This window comes from Apiospora aurea, assembly GCF_038362705.1.
Source record: "Apiospora aurea strain CBS 24483 chromosome Unknown utg000007l_segment0_segment0, whole genome shotgun sequence".
In the NCBI taxonomy this organism is placed as follows: domain Eukaryota; kingdom Fungi; phylum Ascomycota; class Sordariomycetes; order Amphisphaeriales; family Apiosporaceae; genus Apiospora; species Apiospora aurea.
In genome coordinates, this window is record NW_027117394.1 from 1,903,291 (window position 1) to 1,924,061 (window position 20,771).

At 53.3% G+C, this 20,771-nt stretch overlaps 5 protein-coding genes across 5 annotated transcripts; 4 read left to right on the plus strand and 1 right to left on the minus strand.

The window, feature by feature from the left end:
- Positions 1-873: 873 nt before the first annotated feature.
- On the plus strand, positions 874-3,325 carry PG986_010858 (anaphase-promoting complex subunit 5-domain-containing protein; the record flags this gene model as incomplete). The annotated part of the gene is made up of 3 exons (XM_066847080.1): positions 874-1,630; positions 1,680-1,773; positions 1,828-3,325. The coding sequence occupies 3 exons, from the start codon at positions 874-876 to the stop codon at positions 3,323-3,325; spliced, it is 2,349 nt and encodes a 782-aa protein (XP_066696571.1).
- A 281-nt stretch (positions 3,326-3,606) lies between these two features.
- Positions 3,607-4,398, minus strand: PG986_010859 (complex I intermediate associated protein; the record flags this gene model as incomplete). The annotated part of the gene is made up of 1 exon (XM_066847081.1): positions 3,607-4,398. One exon carries the CDS (start codon positions 4,396-4,398, stop codon positions 3,607-3,609), a length of 792 nt encoding a protein of 263 aa, XP_066696572.1.
- A 1,079-nt stretch (positions 4,399-5,477) lies between these two features.
- On the plus strand, positions 5,478-8,944 carry PG986_010860 (ANTH-domain-containing protein; the record flags this gene model as incomplete). Its single annotated transcript, XM_066847082.1, has 4 exons — positions 5,478-5,506; positions 5,641-5,781; positions 5,847-8,742; positions 8,846-8,944. 4 exons carry the CDS (start codon positions 5,478-5,480, stop codon positions 8,942-8,944), a joined length of 3,165 nt encoding a protein of 1,054 aa, XP_066696573.1.
- A 4,165-nt stretch (positions 8,945-13,109) lies between these two features.
- PG986_010861 (ferric reductase transmembrane component 3) lies at positions 13,110-14,915 on the plus strand (the record flags this gene model as incomplete). Its single annotated transcript, XM_066847083.1, has 1 exon — positions 13,110-14,915. One exon carries the CDS (start codon positions 13,110-13,112, stop codon positions 14,913-14,915), a length of 1,806 nt encoding a protein of 601 aa, XP_066696574.1.
- Positions 14,916-16,875: 1,960 nt separating this feature from the next.
- PG986_010862 (uncharacterized protein) lies at positions 16,876-18,846 on the plus strand (the record flags this gene model as incomplete). Its single annotated transcript, XM_066847084.1, has 3 exons — positions 16,876-18,060; positions 18,117-18,605; positions 18,667-18,846. The coding sequence occupies 3 exons, from the start codon at positions 16,876-16,878 to the stop codon at positions 18,844-18,846; spliced, it is 1,854 nt and encodes a 617-aa protein (XP_066696575.1).
- Between the last annotated feature and the right edge of the window lie 1,925 nt (positions 18,847-20,771).

A 20,771-nucleotide genomic window follows, 5' to 3' on the forward strand; every position in this document is an offset into this window, starting at 1 on the left:
GGCCCATACCACGTGACATGTTGGACATAGGCTGCCTTGACAGATGGTCTGCTGAGGGAACGTAGCTGCTTCATATAGCAAGAGTATGGACTGTGCAAGTTCCACATGAGGTAGAGCCCTTCGGTAGTAATGCAGAAACAATTTACAACAATAATGTCCCTTACTGTGTGTGGTTTTCTTGGGGCAGGTCGGGCGGTATAGTATCCCAAGACTACCCAGATGGCAGAGAGACAACATGGAATTGCTAGCAGACGATGCACTATGACGACGGCTTTGATGGACCTCGGAGCCTACCTAATGGAGGAAATATTGAGTCACGGTGACCATGTCAAGCTGCTGTAGATGATGCATTTTATATCTCTAGGCGGGATTATTCGCAAAGGAGAAATGCAAATAGGCAAGTAAAGTGGTGGAAGAAGCTATTCAGTTAAGCGAGCTGTAGGATCCATGCGCTTCAATTAAACTACTAATGATTCCTCACGTGATAGCCTATGCATTTTAGGGAGCATATTACCCTTTCGCGTTAAGCAAGAACGCGCTTTGTGCATCAGTTTAAAGCAACTGCCATCCAACCTTCCCGGCTAGATGTCAATTGCATAAATGCCGACAGCTGTTGTTCTTGTGTTTTGACAATTTGACGCTTTCTGCCTTGTGTAGCTGTGGTGCATAACCCGGTCTCCATCGTAGGGGCAGAAGCAACCGAATGCAACAACAGCTGTTCGAGTATCATTTTGCCGACCTACTATCTGCACTGCCCTTGTAGGTGCAAGTGGCTGTTGATGGGCATGCGGGTGGAACATGTCATGTTAAACTCCTGTTACTTGCCAACCCCCTAAGAGTCCGGCTTGCCATCTGCTGCAGAAAGTCAACGACATGTCCCGGTTTCTTACGCCGGCCAAGATAGGCCAGCTTGCTCTGATTGAGCTGTACGTCGACAAGGCCGTCCCCACATCTTCTATCGTTGATGTGCTCTCCTTCATCACTTCGCACTTGATAGACCGCGATATCTCAGGCCAGCCTGCCAATGGGGCAAATCGATGGGAAAAGGCCGAGCGTACGGTTAGCCTGGTCATCTCTATTGCGGACTTTGAAAAAGTCCTGAGCCCGCACACTGCGGCCTCAGGAATGCCTGGTCGCAGCCTGTGGTACGTCTTCCTCGACAGGCTGTGGAAGATCAACTCGCTGGATGCTCTTCACGACTTCTTCGAGCGACGGTCTGAGCTGCTAGTCAAGACCAAAGAGGAACTCCGGCGCGACACGGAACTAGGAGTTACACCCCCGGGACCGGAGGTAATACTACTTTCTCGGAACTCCCCGTTCGGGGCATTCATACGGAGAGCACAGCTAGAGTTCACAAGGCTTCGGTTCCACGATGCTCTCGATCTGTGGAAAGACTTTGTCAAGTACCGCCAAACCACGGCCGCATTTTACCGGAAGAAGACACCGAGTTTCCAGCGACTGAGTTTCGACAACGTACTTTTGGAAGGCGAAATGACGTGGGGCTGCAGCGTGGAAGCCGTTGCTTCTGTTGCTTATGGCGACATGCTCCGAGACGACCCAAGCTCTACACTGCCTGTCAGCACTGATGACATAGAGAAACTTCTGGAGTTTCAGATCGAGCAGATGCAAAGTAAGATATGATCTGCATTGCGATCTAGTTGGTTGCTAATGTAAAACAGAATATGGCAACCGTATCCCCCAAGAGATACGCCACCAATTCCATGACTTACTGAACGACAGCTACATGGTGCCCAGTTTGTCTCATTATCTTAGGTTGGTATTTATGCATACTCAATACCTGGGGATGCCCGCTAATATATGCTCTAGTTACCTGGATGCCTGGCGAGCAGGGGATTATTCGACATCCTTTGACCTTTTACACAAATACTTCGATTACACAATGCAACATCGGGATCGGCTGTTCTACCAGTACGCCTTGATGAACCTCGCTGTCCTTCAGGCCGACTTCGGGTGTTATAAGGAGGCTGTATCTGCTATGCTTGAGACGGTCTCTACGGCCCGTGAAAACCGAGATATTACCTGCTTGAACTTTGCATTGAATTGGCTCTTCCATTTCGGTCGAGCACATCCCGAGGTAACTCGAGAGCTCGAGTCGAACAGCATGTTAGGTACAGGAAAGGAGTCTCTGGCATTCCTTAGAAGCAAAGCAAAGGAGACGGGTATGTGGACCCTTTGGAGCTCAGCACTCGTAAGCGAGGCGAAGATGACACTATCGAATGGTGAGAGCATTGCCACGGCTCTCGAGCATATGGTGCGCAGCTCTCAAATCCTAGTCGAAAGGAATATGAAAAGCGCAATGGGAAACCAACTCGCCCTTAGCATTGCGCTATGGGACAGACTCGGGATCTCCTATCTTTCGTCGACCACTTGCGAGATATTCCTCCGATGCCATGCAAGGCATACGCTCTTCGACGACGAGCTGAAAGTGACTTGCCGCCAAGCCTCAATGCTTGCACTCAAGGGAAAATACGATGAAGCTTTGGAGAAATTGGAAAAGATGAACGCCAATTCCCTTAGGGCCTGGAAGCCCAACCAGTACTGGCACAAATTCAGGGGTATTATCAAACTCCGCCGCGACTTGCATCGCAATAACCTAGATGGAGCAGAGCGCCTGCTTTCACAGCTCTTGCAGTCCAAAGACGAAGACCTCGAGCCAGATCTGGCTTTTGTTATTGATAGCTTGCACATCGAGTGTCTTACCCGACGGGGTAACCTCGAAGAAGCTTTTGCCAAAGTCGAGGGTCTGGTCTCCGAATTGCGAGACGAAAGCAAGGATATCGCCCTCCGGGTACGGCTTCTGCTCATAAAAGCAGAGCTCTTAGACCGCTGTGGCCGCCCGCAGAAGGCCTTTACCATCGCCGTCCGAGCCACCAATGTTGCATGGCGTGCGCGCCTGATCCCGTACCTCTGGCCGGCTATCGGCGCTGTCGCCAATATTCTGAATTCGCTAGGCGACTTCGAGCCAGCCATCCAGCTCCTGATGGCGGTCCTGCCACGAAGCCTCGAATGTGAGAATTCGGCGATGACGGCCAAGCTATACTCGTTCCTTGGCGATGCTTATATGGGCATGGCAGGTACAATGCCAGCCAAGTCCCACAAGAGGAGGGAATATATGACGAAGGCATCTGAGGCGATTGAAAAAGCATTCAATCACTATTCCTGCATGGAGGACATCATCAAGCAGTGTGAAATGATGGCCAAGAGAGCCACTATTATGAAGATCTCCGGTGAAAACCAGCTGGCAAATGACCTTGCTGCGGCATACTTGGCCCTCAGGAGGGATGCTTCACTTTTGAAGGATTGAGGGAGATCTTAGTTATATTATTACACAAGAAAGCTTATGTGAGCTGTCTTGCCAACTGCGTGGTAGCGTACAAGGCCCAGGAGCCTCCCGTTTTATCAATGCACTTCTTGTGTGATATACACCGTGCAAACGATATTATGAATACATATGTACCCAGTACCAGATGTGTTTTAGTCGTAGTTTTGTTCCGCTCGAATTGGTGTGGACGCCTCGAAGACCCTTCCTCCGAGGGGGCCTGCTTATTTGTTGCAATCTATGATGCTTACTGGCACCATATTCCTTCAGTCTTCGCTCCATTTTATGTTCTTTCCAGACTTGTTCTTCAATTTTCCCTCGGCGGCGTTTGCCGCCTGAGAGTCTTCGTCATGGCTGTCCGCCTCGTTGGGATCATTGGTCGCCCACATGCGCTGGATACACAGCTCGAAGGGACCCGGCACGCGGTCCGTCAGGCCAATGCCGATGCTCTTGACCTTTTGGCGCAGCATCTCGGTTTGGGGCTCGACGACGAAGCCGTGGTTGGTGCGGACGAAGTCGTTCCACTTGACGAGGACCGTCTCCCACTCGCCCTGGCGGCGCGCGAATAGGCGGTGCTGGTGCAAGTCCGAGGGCACGACCGACTCGGTCTGCACGTTGATGAAGTAGCTCCGGCCGTCCGACTTGATGCGCATGGCCAGGTACGTGTACATGTCGATGTCCCAAACGGCGCGCCCGAAGACGGTCGGGGGGCGGTCCAGCGTCCGCCACGCCGCGAACCCGGACCGCTGAATGTCCGGGCGGTGCGGCGGCAGCGCCGTCGAGATGCTGCCGTGGAAGCGGGCGTGGGCGCGCGTGGGTCGGGGCGAGTGCTCCGCCGGCACCCAGTCCAGGGACGCCTTGGAGTAGCCGCCGATGTCGACGTCGCACATGAGCTTGCAGTCGGCCACGCCGGACGGGTCGTCGAAGGTGTGCAGCGGCAGCGGCCCCGAAGGGCCCTTAATCCCTTCCATTTTCAGCGCGATGTTGGACAGGCGCTTGAACTCGTCCAGGCTGCGGCCGAAGAAACCCTTGTGCAGGAGGCCCGTTGTCGCGCGCATCTTGTCGGCTGCTTCGTTGTTTTGCTCGTGGCGGGGCTCTTTTTTTGTGTAAATCGTTACGGATCGCTTGGGTGGATGGTTTTCGAGGAGCCAAGAGGCTCAGATCTCGAGATGAAGCATCAGCTGTCGTCGGGTGGGAGAGGGTCGTGCGGTCAACGGAATGCCATAGAGTAGAGGTGCTGTGCAAGTAGATTCAACTATGGCGTTGGCGATAGTTGGAGCTCTAATCCCGTCATTGAATTTCTGCCGCGGAGCTGAGCTGAGCTTCAGATCGATTGACCAAGTAGTAGGTTAGTACGGAGTACCTCGCACCATCAAGTGCACACATAGCACATAGCGGTTGAGCGGGCAGCGGGTGCACCAAGTCTGCCATCGTCAACTGGAACTGCCAGTGCACATGCAGTTAGGTTAAGAGTTAAGCCGGGTTGGGTAAGTGCCTGCGTCCTCCCCCCCTCCTTCCGCTGGAGCTCCAGCCAGGCGGCAGCTCTCAGCTCTGGCGGAAGAACGCAGAGGCCTAATAAACCATGGGACCCAATAAGGGGTTAATTTGGCGAGGGGGTGGACGAACTCCGCCAAGGCCGGCCTGCGTTCAATTGGGCTTGTCAGGCTGCGTCAGTGTTGCCTCCCAAACTGCTCGGCGCATGCGCAACACGAAGCTACATCAGCCAATACCAGCTCGTCCGTCGTCTTGTCCCGGATTCAGATTCCCAAGGACGCTGACGTTGCCTTGTGTCACAGAAAACGAGTTCCAACCGCTGTCATTTGTCTACCTAAATCAACCTTCTTTTTCTTCGTTTCGGTCCAGTTCTATATAGGCGCATCTCACGGTGCCCTTTCTTTCGCCGTCGCGTTGCTTCGCCATCTTTCCCTGACCGGTTATCGAGGTGGTGGGATGAATTGGGCCCTTTCTGGAGAGACTGTAGCTTTGCGAGTACGTTACTGAACAAACCGCTGCGCTTTTGGTTTGCCTTGCTCAACCCCCTCAAGTTGTCTCGGGTTCAGGAGCGACGGTGGACAGCCGCTAATTGTAACAACCCTCCTGGCAACGCCTGCCGTGCAACCGTCTGTTTCCGCCCACCATGGCTAGCCGTAGCATGGATCACACGAAGTGCGTTTAACCCCCTCAGAATGGCTTCCACCTCGCTCAGTTCGTTGCATGGACACCGGACCCGTCTCTTGCGGCTCTCTGTCTCTGCGTGTTCCCGTCATAATGTCCTCCGCTGACCCTAGCATCTTTTACAGGTCCGAACAGGAACTGGCTATCAACATCAAGAAAGCCACCAACAGTGACGAGACCGCCCCGAAGCGAAAGCATGTGCGAAGTTGCATTGTTTACACATGGGACCACAAGAGTTCCCAGTCCTTCTGGGCTGGCATGAAAGTGTATGTAAATGGTCATCAATGGTATGGGCTGTAACCATGGCTGACTGGCGTGCCGCGGATCATAGGCAACCGATTATGGCCGACGAGGTCCAGACTTTCAAGGCTTTGATCACCATCCACAGGATCCTTCAGGAGGGACACCCCGTATCACTCCGAGAAGCCATGGCAAACCGTGGTTGGATAGACAGCTTGAACCGAGGAATGGGCGGCGAGGGCGTCCGAGGATACGGCCCATTGATTCGCGAATATGTTTACTTCCTCCTAGCGAAGCTGTCTTTCCACCAGCAGCACCCCGAGTTCAACGGCACATTCGAGTACGAAGAGTATGTCAGCTTGAAGGTTATCAACGACCCTAATGAAGGCTACGAGGCCATTACCGACCTGATGGCTCTCCAAGACAAGATCGAACAATTCCAGAAACTCATCTTCTCGCATTTCCGAAACGTGGGCAACAACGAGTGCAGGATTTCGGCCTTGGTGGCATTGGTGCAGGAGAGCTATGGCATCTATAAATTTATTACCAGCATGTTGCGCGCCATGCATTCCACTACGGGCGACAACGACGCTTTGGAACCGCTTCGTGAACGCTACAACGCTCAGCATTACCGATTAGTCAAGTTCTATTATGAGTGCTCGAACTTGCGGTACCTGACTAGCCTCATCACAATCCCTAAACTGCCGCAAGATCCCCCGAACCTGCTGGCCGAAGACGACTCAGCTTCATCTTTGCCAGCAAGACCGAAGCAAGAGATTGAGAGACAGCCGACACCGCCTGCACATCCTAAAACAGACGAGCCTGACGAGATCGCCGAGTTCTGGCAGGGCGAATTAGATAGACAAAACAAGGAATACGAGGAGCAACAGAGGGTGCTGCAGGAGCGGCAGCAACAAGCTCTCTACGCGCAGCAGCAGGCCCAGATGCAGGCCCAGCGAGATTTTGAAGAGCAACAAAGACGCTTGGCAGAGCAGCAACAGAGAGAGCAGGAGGCTTTAATGCAACAGCAAGCTCAATGGCAGACCCAAGGCAGACTGGCCGAGCTCGAGCAGGAGAACCTCAATGCGCGCGCACAGTACGAGCGTGACCAGCTCATGCTCCAGCAGTACGATCAACGTGTCAAGGGCCTGGAGAACGAGCTGGCCCAGATCCAGAACAGCTACGGCCAACAGATTGGGAGCAAAGACGACCAAATCCGTGCACTCCAGGAGCAGGTTAACACATGGAGAACCAAGTACGAGGCCCTAGCAAAGTTGTACTCGCAGCTGCGCCAAGAGCATTTAGATCTCCTTCAAAAATTCAAGTCCGTTCAGCTGAAGGCCGCTTCTGCACAGGAAGCTATCGACAAGCGGGAAAAGCTGGAGCGTGAGATCAAGACCAAGAACTTGGAGCTGGCCGACATGATCCGGGAAAGAGACCGCGCCATGCATGACAAGGACCGTCTCAGTGGCAGCAACAAGGACGAGCTCGAGAAGCTCAAGCGAGAGCTGCGTATGGCCAACGACCGCGCCGATAACCTCGAACGACAAAAGGGCAACGAGCTCTCTACTATGCTGTCCAAGTATAACCGAGAGATGTCGGATCTCGAGGAGGCCTTGCGCACTAAGCAGCGAGCTTTGGATGAAGCTTCGAACAAGTTACGGGACGGTGACTCCGACCTCGAGGCGCTACTCCGCGAAAAGGAGGAGGAGCTTGAGGTCTACAAAGCGGGCATGGATCAGACTCTGATCGAGCTGAATGAACTCAAACTTAACCAGGGCGATACCGACCAAGTCCTTGATGGACAAATTGATGCGCTTATCATGGCCAACCTGGACAAGATCAACGAAATCATTGACTCCGTACTGCAGTCTGGTGTTTCGCGAGTTGATGATGCTCTATACGAGCTGGATTCCACTATGCAAGCTGGTAACCAAAATGCTTCCCCGGCCTATGTTTTGTCGCAGATTGAGAAGGCGTCAGCGAGCGCTATGGAGTTTGCCACGGCCTTCAACAACTTCATTGCGGATGGTCCCAACGCCACACACGCGGATTTGATCAAGGCGATTAACGTGTACTCCGGGGCAGCCGCCGATGTATGCAGCAATACCAAGGGTCTTACCAGACTGGCATCCGAAGAGAAGAAGGGTGATGCTCTGATGAATGGTGCTCGCCAGGCCGCCCTCTCTACTGTCAAGTTCTTCCGTGGCCTGCAGAGCTTCCGCCTGGAGGGCATGGATCCCATACAGAAGACTGATGTTGTTATCAACAGCAACAATGACGTCCAAATGAACCTGCAGAAGCTGAACAAGCTCGTCGAGGCTTTCGCGCCCCTCGCTGGCCGACTGACCAATAACAAGGGAGATATCGCTGATCTTGTGGACTCTGAGCTTAGCAAAGCTGCAGATGCCATTGCGGCGGCGGCTGCGCGACTTGCCAAGCTGAGGAGCAAACCTCGCGATGGGTACTCGACCTACGAGCTCAAGGTCAACGATACAATTCTTGATGCTGCCTTGGCGATCACGGATGCCATTGGCAAGCTCATCAAAGCGGCCACTGCTACGCAGCAGGAGATTGTGCAGGCCGGACGTGGTTCCTCGACGGCGACGGCTTTCTACAAGAAAAACAACCGATGGACCGAGGGTCTGATTTCGGCCGCCAAGGCCGTGGCCACGTCGACCAACACGCTCATTGAGACGGCCGACGGCGTCCTGTCGAGCCGCAACAGCCCCGAGCAGCTCATCGTGGCGTCCAACGACGTGGCGGCCTCGACCGCCCAGCTCGTCGCCGCCAGCCGCGTCAAGGCCGGCTTCATGAGCAAGTCCCAGGAGAGCCTTGAGGATGCCAGCAAGGCCGTCGGCGCCGCGTGCCGCTCCTTGGTCCGCCAGGTCCAGGCCCTCATCAAGGACCGCAGCCAGGAGGAGGACCAAGTGGACTATTCCAAGCTCGGCGCGCACGAGTTCAAGGTCCGGGAAATGGAGCAACAGGTACGCTTTTTGTCTCTTTTTCTAAAAAAAATGACTTTCCCTTTGCTTGACAAGTAGTTATATGCGATGGCACCGTTACTCACAATTGCTCCGTCACATCTAGGTCGAAATCCTGCAACTCGAGAACTCACTGTCGGCAGCTCGCAACCGTCTGGGCGAGATGAGAAAGATCTCTTACCAAGAGGATTACACTGGGTTCTAAGCCATGCATGCGTTTCCCGTCTGCTATCAAAATGCGATCCCGTGTTGTTGTACATCTTTCAAGCCAGATTCGTGGAGGGAATTGATTAAGTTGATGTTTCAACCGAGTTCGTGTTTCTATTGGGGGTGACTGCTGAAGATGCTTATGGGTGGTATATTTTATCCCGCCTCCTGTCCGGCCTAGACTGATAGGGGTAATTCGGGATAAAGCGTTTTTAGGAGATAAGGAGATCGGTCATCACCCATTCATTTCAGTAAATATTGAGTGATGCTGCCGTATATGTAGTCGTCTAATACCTAAGCATTTCTAATGTTCGCGAAATACGAACATGAATATATGTGACATCATCTATGTAATATGCACTTTCTTCACTTCGATTCAACTCTGGAAGGTATGGGAAAGGCATGTCTTGTCAGGTGATCAAAACCATGATACATATGCCAGAATCATGATACATATGCCCACGGACTTGACAGGATCGTGATAACGGTTCGGCCTGCGCCCCGAGAGTCCCCGCAACCTGATTACACGACATGCTACTTACCATATGCACGCATTCGGTCCGAGCGCAATAGATGGATGCGTGGTCAAATCTGCAATATATGTATCAGGTATGTCCAGACTCGGTAAGGCCCAGTGATTACGGAGGAATGCACTGCTTGTTGTTTCTGCCACCCAGGACTGTCTGCCGAGACCTTGGCACTGCCGCTGTCATGTCCCTGCAATCAGCCATTCCGAGGGCCAGGGTGCTATATTCTTGAGCCAGAAGCCCCGGAGCACCGCAGAAATACATTGCGGTGGTGGGCGCGAGTTCATTGCGCTATTGGTTCCCGCGCTCGAGGAGGCCACACCTGCATCAGGTTGGAGGGCCGGGTTATATACGAGAACCAAATCCTGGCCAGTCAGCTTGGGGGGAGCAATTGAGATATACACACAGCCGGAGCCTAAAATACGCCCGATTGCTGACACAATTATGTGCCCCAAAGTTGCTGGAGGCATTCAACAGCGAAAGGTCGACCTGCGTCGATGAATATCAACGCCAGACCCAAGAATTCCCATGTCAGCATGTCTCACTGGTGGCGGAGGAAACGTGCATTAAGCATCTACCGAGCCCAGCGGCGTGCAGTGGCCCAAAGCCGGACCTCACGCTTGCGGCACTGCTTGGGCGGAGGATGCTGATTACACTTAATCAGGAAAAGAGGAATTGGCGACGATGCGAATCTCCGTCGGGCAGGAGGGGCGGTGGCTGAAGTTCCGTATTTCTCGCGTGACAATCCTATTAAGGGGAAAGGGAAAGAAAGAGGCTGACAAGGGGACCCCGTACTACGTACTCTTGGCGAGATCCCGACAAAGAGGTCGCGCCACGTGACAGGGTCGTGTGGGAAAGGGCCAGTGGTTCATGCCATGCCCTTTGATGCCCCTTGAATGGAATGGGATCGACCAGAGCCCAAAGGGAAATACCCGCGATCAGGCTCCCTAGGCTAGCTAGGTCCCAAACGTACGATGTGGACTGATCGATATGCTCGACGGTTGAGTCCGAAAAAGGCCGCCCCAAGCTGCTGTGCATGGCATAGCCGTCGGCCGAGATGGAGATTTGGCACGCCGCAGATAGAATAATTGCAGGCCGACGTCATCTGGGAACGACCCGCTTCATAGTATTCGCGGCCAGGATGCTGACTTGGTGAAGCGAGGCCCAGGTCCGAAAAGAGAAACTCCCCATCTCTGAGCCCTTGTCTCCCAATCAAACGAGTCAGAGGCTAAAAAAAAGTACGCGCATCGTTTCGATGTTTGGTCTGGTGTTCGACCCGACAACGCGGGAAAGGCCCGAGCTATTGATAGTTCGCCTAGTCGAAGACAACGACGGATCGCAGATGCCGTCCACGTTGACCTCGGGCTGTGATTCGAAATGTACAGGAGGAGGAGGAGGACGAGGACGAGGAAGACTGTCTGGCTGGCATGCTGTGTCTCGCAGGTGTCCGGTTTTCCTACACTCACCGTGGTTGTCCAATTTGCATGTTCCGGGGAGAACCGACGGTCGAACCAAGCAGCAGCAACATGTTTGACGTGGATGCACAAGATTTCTACGCCAAGGATTGATCTGGTTCTCTTCCATCGTTGACGGAAAAAATATGATTCGGTATCAAAGCATTCGTTCGGACCACTTGTAGATTCGCGAGGCTAGCGGTGGAAAGGTGGTTTGTAACAGAGCGAAGGAGAGCCAAGGTAAGGTGAGGGAGCAAGTTGACAGCAGGCGTGCAGGGCGTGCAGGGCGTGCAGGCCTAGAATTGAGCAGGGGAACCCTCCACAGCACTCCCCAGGGAGCCAGGCGCCAGGCAAATTCTACAGAAGAAGAAAAAAAACCAGACGAAATACGGCGGCCAACCGTCTGCCGTCCAAGCAGGCCCGCCGCCGCCGTCCCCCTGCATGGGTAGCGCCAACGCTTCCTGGCTATAGCTGGCTTCGTCCGACCACTATGATCGCCTTCAGGGCGCTGCGTCTCTCCAGGTGGGCCGCAGCTGAGCCGAACTGTGGCCCAGGACCTATCAAATCTGCCGCGGCTGCCTCTCCTGACAGGCAGTGCGCTCTCGTTCGGGGCACTTACTACAAGTGCATACGGGAGCTGCGGGTTGATTGGCCACCAGGCCACCCTTGCCAATCCCCGGCCGACACTGGGCAAATCCGTCCAAATAGCAAAGAATTCCCCTGCGACCAAGTGCCAAGGCTCGTACATGGAATGGAAATCGGACAGTCAACAGGGCCAAGCTGGGCCTGAACAGCATCGCCGTTGCCCTTTTGGCCACTGATGGGGGCCGCGTCAAGGGGGCGCGCCCGTAGGTGTAGGTCCACGCTATGGAGAGGCCATCAAATGTATTATGCCAGGGGCATCTGTGGCCGGCGCCTTTTCCTCATAAACTCTACTGGTCCCGTTGCTGCGGCTCGGGGATCGTCGTAATCGCGATTCTTCTCTGTGTTCTTCCTCCTCTCTCGCTCTCGTGCTCTCTCTTCGTCTGGCCATTCTTTTAGTGGGACGAAATCGAAAGGCATACAATTCTTCTTGTGTTCTTGTAATTGCTCGATCAGCTGAGCGGTTCTCTGGTGGCAGCAAAAAACACCTGTTTCTCCCCTGCTCGGACCGTAATTCCTGGCGAAGTTTGGGCCCGAGGAAGATCTCAATTTGTCTCGCTCTCCCTAACCTTTGGCTTGTTCTGAGTCGATATTGCTTCTTCGCAGCCACTTCTCTCTTTCTCCTTCCTCCCCAAGGCATTGATTGTGTATGCAACAAGGCCGAGACCTAAGGCAGGCAATTAATTCTTTCTTGAGACCTGCTGCTGCGCTCGCTCGCTGCACCTTTTGCCAGCCCGCCCTCTTTTTTACTCGGCCATTTCCCAGTAATTAACGTGCCAACCAAACAACACCCTGCCGGCAGCCACCCCATATCACATCAACACCAGCATCCATTACATACGTACTCACGACTACACACACACACACACACGTACATACAGACACACGAAGGCAACAGATTTTTGACCGACCAAGCAAACCCGATCAGCACGTCAGATTCGACTCCCTCTTTTTTTTGATTAAGAGAGTCTGGCTTCAATCCATCCCGTCCAGCAGCCACCCCACATTGCCCTGTCTGGCAACCATCGATCGACGCCTGGATTTTTGGCGTCGGGCCCCGTCCGCAGTGCTACGACATTCCACAACACGAGAGACGCGCATCTTCCAGGCAGGTTCTACCCTCTTGCACAGTAGCATCTGGGCGAGGCGAAGCAATCCGCAATCTTTGTCTGGCAAAGCAGCACCTGGCCACCCCAGAAAACAAAGCCCGGTCCATGACCACAAAGGGAGTCTTCCCAACTCATTGTCTGTTATCTCCACCGCAGCACACAATGCATTCATGACCATTGGCCACCAAGACAACTGTGCACTTCTTCCCCTAATCTGAAAGAGTTCTGGGCTAGTCCGAATCCATATCTGTTCAGTATAGATTCTCCTTGTCCCCCCGAATTCCTCAGCGGCGTTTGTCCCCTTTGAGCTCGAGGACTATCTTACTTTACGACAACTCCCCCGGAAAAACGAAACCATGTCGATAATGCGGCGCCGGATCGCTGTCCAGGACTTACAAACTCCAGGGCCGATATTAATGATGCGCGATGCAATGGCTACGGCCACAGAAAACGCGGGATCCAATCCCACCATCTCACCCTATCACAATGGACTCACTGGCGTGAACCAGCCAGTAAACATGCTCTTCAAGGACATGCTATGGTGGACCTTGGGCATACTGGCACTAGTGATGTTGTCGATACGCCTTCTCGCGATAGCTTGGACCTGGCTACGACAGGTCTCGGCCATGTCATCGCCAGGCGACAAACAAGCCTACTGGAAGGCCTCACAATGGAGCTGGATGCCGAGTCTCAAGAACCATCTCATCTATGCACCCCTCTGGAATAAGCGACATAACCGCGAAATCAGACTGTCGTCCGCCATCAGCATTGGTACGCTGCCGTCGCGATTCCACACCATCCTGCTGGGTATCTATTTCACCAGCAACTTCGTCTACATGTTCGTGTTGAACTGGAACAACACAAACAAGTATTCATTCTGCGCCGAACTGCGTGGCCGTTCGGGCACTCTGGCCGCTGTCAACATGGTCCCTCTGATCATCATGGCCGGCCGCAACAACCCGCTTATCGCAATGCTCTGCGTAAGCTTCGATACGTACAACCTCCTTCACCGATGGATGGGCCGAATGGTCGTCCTTGAAACGGTTATCCATACAATCGCCTGGGCTATTGTTCAGGTTGCCGATGGCGGCTGGGAGAGCGTGGGCTTCAAGATCAACCATGACGGCTTTATCGCCTCTGGCACCTGTGGTACCATAGCCCTGGTCATCCTGGTTATCTTGTCTCTCTCGCCACTCCGACACGCTTTCTATGAGACGTTCCTTAACGTCCACATCGTCCTGGCACTGATTAGCTTCGTTTGCACGTGGGTGCACTGCGCTACCGCGGAGATCCCCGGAGGCCTGCCTCAGCTGCCGTGGATGGTGGCCATCTTCCTGCTTTGGTTTGCGGATCGTTTCGCCCGCATGCTCCGACTTGTTTATTATAACTGGTCCAAGAGCGGCTTCACTGAGGCCACCGTTTCTGCTTTGCCATGTGAGGCCACCCGCGTGACGTTGTTCTTACCGCGTCATGTCGAGATCAGACCAGGAACGCATGCGTATCTGCGCTTCCGCGATGTCAAGCCTTGGGAAAACCACCCGTTCTCGGTTGCATATGTCGCGCATTACCCTCGAGTCAGTCCGAACAGTCTTGAGAAGGATGATATCATCACCCGGGAGGACATTGAACGAGGCACCACGGCCGTGTCCTTTATCATCGGCGCCCACACCGGCTTCACCCGTGCACTATTTGACAAGGCCAGCCTGGCGGATGGACAAGAGCTGACCATGAAGGCTGCCATGGAGGGACCATATGCTGGACACCATCAGCTTGATTCGTACGGGCACGCAGTGATGTTCTGTGGCTCCACCGGCATAACACATCAGCTCTCGTATCTGAAGCCCATCATTGACGGCTACAATGAGGGCACGATTGCAACGCGACGCATCACACTGGTCTGGGTCATTCGTGAATTCGAAGCGCTCGAATGGATCCGCCCGTGGATGAACGAGATCTTAAGAATGGACAATAGGAGAGACATTCTCAACATGCAAGTCTTCGTCACGAGGCCGAAGAACCCGAACCAAATCCAGAGCCCGTCCAGTACCGTCAAGGTCTTCTCCGGCCGACCCAACATCATGACCATTGTCAAGAAAGAGGTCGAGCAACAGGTCGGGGCCATGTGCGTCACGGTATGTGGCCCGGGCGCGTTGGCAGACGACGTTCGCGAAGCTGTCCGGGACGTACAAAGCGGCCGATCGGTGGTCGACTTTGTGGAGGAGTCCTTTACGTGGTAATCCAGCAAAGACATGGAGGGAGGACGACCCCGAGATGATTTTGCATTTTCCGATTTGGGTTCGAGCATTATTTGCATTGGCATAGCAGGAGTTGCCAAGGGTAACGGCGTTCCAAGAAGAGAAGAGCGAGTTGATATTTTTTCGGTATTTGGTAATCGTGAAAAAGGGTATTCTTCAAGCGGCGCACGCAAAGGGCATTTCTCAAGAGTGGTAATGAAGGCAGCCGATTTAACACAACCTGTTGTATAAAAACAGACTTTTTACGAAGCTCTTTTTCAGACTTCCTTGGTACATACATTTTCTTCATCTGATCCGTGGCTTGGTTCGGCCAGGTTCTTGTCTATAGAGCTTCCATCGAATCATTATATTCGACCTTCTTTTCTCGCGATAAGTCCAGTCCCTCGACCTTTTAATGTGTGTGGTGCCCGACAAGGATGAAATTTCATTTGCGTCGGTTGGCAGGGAGGTGATGACCGACAAGACGTTGACCACCCCATTACGGCCTCGTGTAGCTGCCTCGTCTCTTATTGCTGGATTTTTGGTACAATGCCGCGCCCTTTGATGGTGCGATGTCCGATTACAGGGCGCCTATTGGTAGGTTCAAGGATATAATAGTCGTAGAATTGGCCGAAGGATCTTCTGGCGGCGGTCCGTCCTCGGCGAGGCCTGCATGTCGACTCGCCAACTCCAGCTCAAGCATATGTCGATGTCCATTCGTTGCCAGCGAACCGTGATCCCATCGCCAGTTCAGCCACAGCTAGTCGGATGGATGTGCCATATCACGAAAACTTAGCGTCGCCCTTGGGGCGGCCCTGGAATGGAAGGTGAATTCGAGGAAGTGGCATAAGGAAGAAGTATAATCCAATAGACGTGGTATTGATATATAACAGCGTAGCCTTGAGAATATCGACTGTTCCTTTGGACAAGAAGACGATGGCCATGATGGTCTCAAGTAGACCGATTGCGGCTCAACGCCTCCGTATATAACCGCTGTTTACCGACAATAACACTAGATAAAATGGGCCAGCGTTATGATCGGCGGACAATAAGGCGCGCTCAAGACCTGGTGCATACTTTACTCAGCCATCACGTTTGGCTTTCATCACGCGTAGTCCGGTTGCGGTTGCTGATTCCACTGTTTGTCCAAGGAGGGGCGATAGTTCAGCTTCGTCCCAAGAGGTGTTTGTTTTGTACAACAGAATGCCCGAGGTGAATAGTAACATACACATTATACGCGTTACACACGAGTGGATATCCGTAGTTAGTCAGCTATAGCGAGAGCACGCTCTGCCAGATTTTGCTAGGCAGCTGCCTAAGCTCAAGCATGACCTCACCCTACAGAAGGGCGGCCCAATGAGTTGTGGGTGATGTAGGATAAATGTATTGGGATTCTTCACGGAGCCATTCGGAATGTTTGCTTCAGAATACCAATTATACGACCCCAAGCACCAAGGAACAGTACTTAGTAGGTATCCAATTGCAGCCATCCAGCGCCGGTGATCGGTCTGCCCGCCAGATCCCCACACCGGCTGGATCCCCCTCCTCCCCCCGGGATGGTCGAGGGCACTCGCCATGACTCAATTTCTCTTCATCTGGCGCGAGCCCCTCGAGGTCGAGAGAATATTGATCGGTTGCCGTCTATAAATCACCAGGATATTCTCGGACGGGTCGCCTCGCCCTACTGAATTCACCCAACAGACCGTTAAAAACTTCTATTGCTGGCTCCCGATTGAGCAGGCATTCGTCATAATCCTGGTCCACACCTGAGCCTGAGCCTGAGCCTCAGCAACTGCCCACTCACTACCCCTCCAAGAAAAAAATTACCCCGCCAAATAAGTTTACGTAGAAGTTGCGCACAGCTGCTACGGGCGGAAAGATTGAGCCTCGACAAGCATCCTTTACTTTTTTTTCTCTCTTTCTCTTCTGGATATCGAGTGACCAGTCCTGGTCTTGAGACATCATGGGTATGCTTAAAGATCCCTCCAAGAAGTACAAAAGCTTCAAGCCTTTGGATCTTCCCAATCGCCAGTGGCCCTCCAAGGTCATTGAGAAGCCTCCGAGATGGCTGGCCACCGATCTGAGAGATGGCAACCAGAGCTTGGTTGACCCCATGAACGGCGACGAGAAATGGAGATTCTTCAACATGCTCGTCGAGCTTGGCTACAAGGAGATCGAGGTCTCCTTCCCCTCTGCTTCACAGACCGACTTCGACTTCACGCGACGCATCGTCGAAACCCCCGGCGCGGTACCTGACGACGTCTGGATCCAGGTCCTCTCTCCCTGTCGCGAGGACCTCATTCGCCGAACTGTCGACTCTCTCAAGGGTGCCAAGAAGGCTCTTTTGCACATCTACCTGGCCACCAGCGAATGCTTCCGCCGCATTGTCTTCGGCTTCTCGGAGGAGGAGAGTCTTGCGATGGCTGTGAAATGCACAAAGTACGCCCGCTCCATCACCAAGGACGACCCGTCGCAAGCCGGCACCGAGTGGGCTTTCGAGTTCAGCCCCGAAACCTTCTCAGACACCAGCCCTGAATTCGCAATCAAGATCTGCGAAGCCGTCAAGGCCGCCTGGGAACCGACCGAGGCGAATCCCATCATCTTCAACCTCCCCGCAACGGTGGAGATGGCTACGCCCAACGTCTACGCCGACCAGATCGAGTACTTCTGCACCAACATCACCGAGCGAGAGAAGGTCTGCGTCTCTTTGCATCCCCACAACGATCGCGGCTGCGCAGTCGCTGCCGCCGAGCTGGCGCAGATGGCTGGCGCAGACCGAGTCGAGGGCTGCCTGTTCGGTAACGGCGAACGCACTGGTAACGTTGACTTAGTCACCCTCGCCCTCAACCTGTACACCCAGGGAATCCACCCGAATGTCGACTTCTCCGACCTGAAGCGCGTCATCGATACGGTCGAGATATGCAACAAGATCCCCGTCCACCCCCGTGCCCCATACGGTGGCTCCCTTGTTGTGTGCGCCTTTAGTGGATCTCACCAAGATGCCATTAAGAAGGGATTCCAAGTACGGAAACAAGAGAACAAGGCCTACGACGACCATTGGCAAGTGCCTTACCTGCCTCTCGATCCGCAAGATATCGGCCGTACCTATGAAGCCATCATCCGCGTCAACTCCCAGAGTGGTAAGGGGGTGCTGCTTGGATTATTCTGCGGAAGCTCGAGCTTGACCTGCCTCGCGGATTGCAGATTGCCTTCAGTAAGGTGGTTCAGAAAAGGGCAGATGCGCTCGGCAGAGAACTGCTGTCGGATGAGATCAGTGAGCTCTTCGAGACGACCTACTTCCTCAAGGAACACCCGCGATTCCAGATCGTCGACTACTCTATCTCTGTCGACCGCTCACACTCGCCCGCTCCCCCGGCACCTGGAAAGTCGCAAGACACTAAGAACGCCGCTCGTCTTTTCGAGGGTATTGTCGCGGTCGATGGCAAGGAATATCAGCTCCAAGGCCGTGGCAATGGACCTATCTCGTCCTTGGCCAACGCGCTCAAGAGCGTCGGGATCGATCTTGATGTCGCCGATTACAAGGAACATTCCATCGGACGCGGCCGAGATGTGAAGGCTGCGACTTACATCGAGTGCACGGCTTCCGGCACATCCCAGAAGGTGTGGGGTGTCGGTATCCACGAGGATGTGGTCCAGAGCTCGCTCGTTGCCCTCCTGAGCGCAGCTAGTAGCGTAAGTGAAGCCCACCAAGCAGCCCTACTGCATGTCAACTGTTCTGACTTTGTATATCTAGTTCGTTTTGAGCCGCCCTGGAAGCCCTATCCTCTCCAAGGCCACGCCACGCCGAACACCCAGCCAAGACGTCGATCTCAACGGACTTGCAGTGCCAGATACACAGAACACAGGCGAGACCTCGAATAACGGTGTCTCGTCAGTGGTGGACGCCCTGGAAGCCAAAGCGAATCATATGTAAATGGCGTAATGCCAAGGGAAAGCACCCGGTGATGTCCATCATGATTACCCTGGGTAGCAGCACAAGTGCTGCTGAAACCGAAGTTGAGAATTATAGTCGCGTCGCATTGAAGATTGATTAGTAGCGCATTTGCTGGACGGTGGGGAAAAGTCATTCATATTCATGCTGGCCGATGAGGCCGAAGCCAAGTACAAAACTAATCTGCATTGTTTTCGCAAGTAGCCACCGTAGTAACATGATTAAGGGTATATCTTCTACACATCCGGGCGTGCAGAGCACATACTAACTAGGTTTATTTTTACTAGGCTGTTTCCATCCTGTGCCCGGCGATTTGAACCTGTTCTGTTCCAATGCTCTCAGACATGGATACACCGAATATGCTGTAGACTGAGATGAGATGCGTATCACAGCCTGCAAGTCTTGGCAGTTGAGGAGGGGCACATTGGGGAATTGATGGTGTGGGGAAACATTGACAGAATTTCGAGGATGACACGTGAAGTGAAGCCTTGCGAACAGCCCCTCGCTTGCTGCTGGCGCTCCAGGTCGGATTGGGTGCATTTCATTGGCTCTTGAGACGCCAGTCGGTGAGATTGATCAGGTTAGGAATCCATTGCCTAGAACTAGAATGACTCTTGAGCCTTTTTGCCCTTCTGGAACCGATGGGTGATGAGAGGCAAATTTGGCTAGGCGAATGAAATGAGTGGTGGCCGATTCCGCCGCTGATCCGTTAGCCGGCAGCATCCATTGGCATGTAGTGTCTTTGCCGGAAAACACTTCAATGTTGGTGGGCTTATTAGGGTACTTATGAGGTAGGTATGTACATGTAGTTGGTAGTCGGTCGACTTGCTGCTGCTGCTGCTGCTGCTGCCGCCGCTGCTTTGCTTTGATGCACTACCCCCTTCTGCGATAAAAGATTGAAAGGTCGGTCACAGGATGGGTAATGAAAGGAAGCATCAATCCACAACTTTGGCAATGAGACACACACATACATATAAATGCATGTGGACAGGTGTTATAGAAAAGGCCAGGACACGGCAGGCAGGGTCAGGTCAAAAGTGGCCCAAGCAGTCGAGGCTATCTCTTCTAATCAGAACGTCCAAACGGTCCGGTAGGCTGACAAGCCTTAATAAAGTTGAGTTCTCACCGGCAGTAACAGAAAAGTTTCCGGGCCTCTAGAACACAGCTCTGGCTCTTTTCTTCATGGATCGATATTATGCAGGCACTCATTGTTTCTCCAGCACGCCTACTTTTGGATGGGGAGAGTGTAGGTACAATGATAAATAGTGAGTGGCCGGTCTGGGAGGCATGTCAGATGGGTGTTTGCAAATGTCCAAAGCCAAGGAGATAAGAAGAAAAGAACCCGAAATAGATTCTTACTCTGAGGTAGGTAGGTAGGTGCCTACATCAATACATGTGCATACATACCTACCTCTACATTGATAGTAGATAAAATTAGGCCCATCGAAGAGTCTGCTTCTGGCTAAGGTTCTCTGCCCATCATTCTCGTGTGTCTCTGGTTTCTCTTTCTTCTGTTCGGCCAGCCCAAGCCAAGTCGACAGATTTCCTCATTATTTGCTAGGTACGGGCGACGGGCCACCAGCCAAAAGCTCCCAAAGCCCCCCAACGCCTCCCCTACCCAGAGTCCCGGACAGACCCTACAGAGAGGCTACAGACCCTACGCAGGGCCTAAGGCAGGCTCGGGTCCACTTAAAACATAGAGAAGGACCCCTCAAGCACTACCCACTTTGGCGGCCAGCAGCCAACGACGATTGCATATTATTCTCCCCTCCCATATTCCATCTCTCATTCTACCAATTTCTCTCCATCCCCCCCAAACAAAATAAGAAAAATCAACAAACCCAGGAAAGCTCAGTGTGCCGACTCGAGCATATCGCCGCCGCATCAAAGAGAACGAGAGCGCGGGC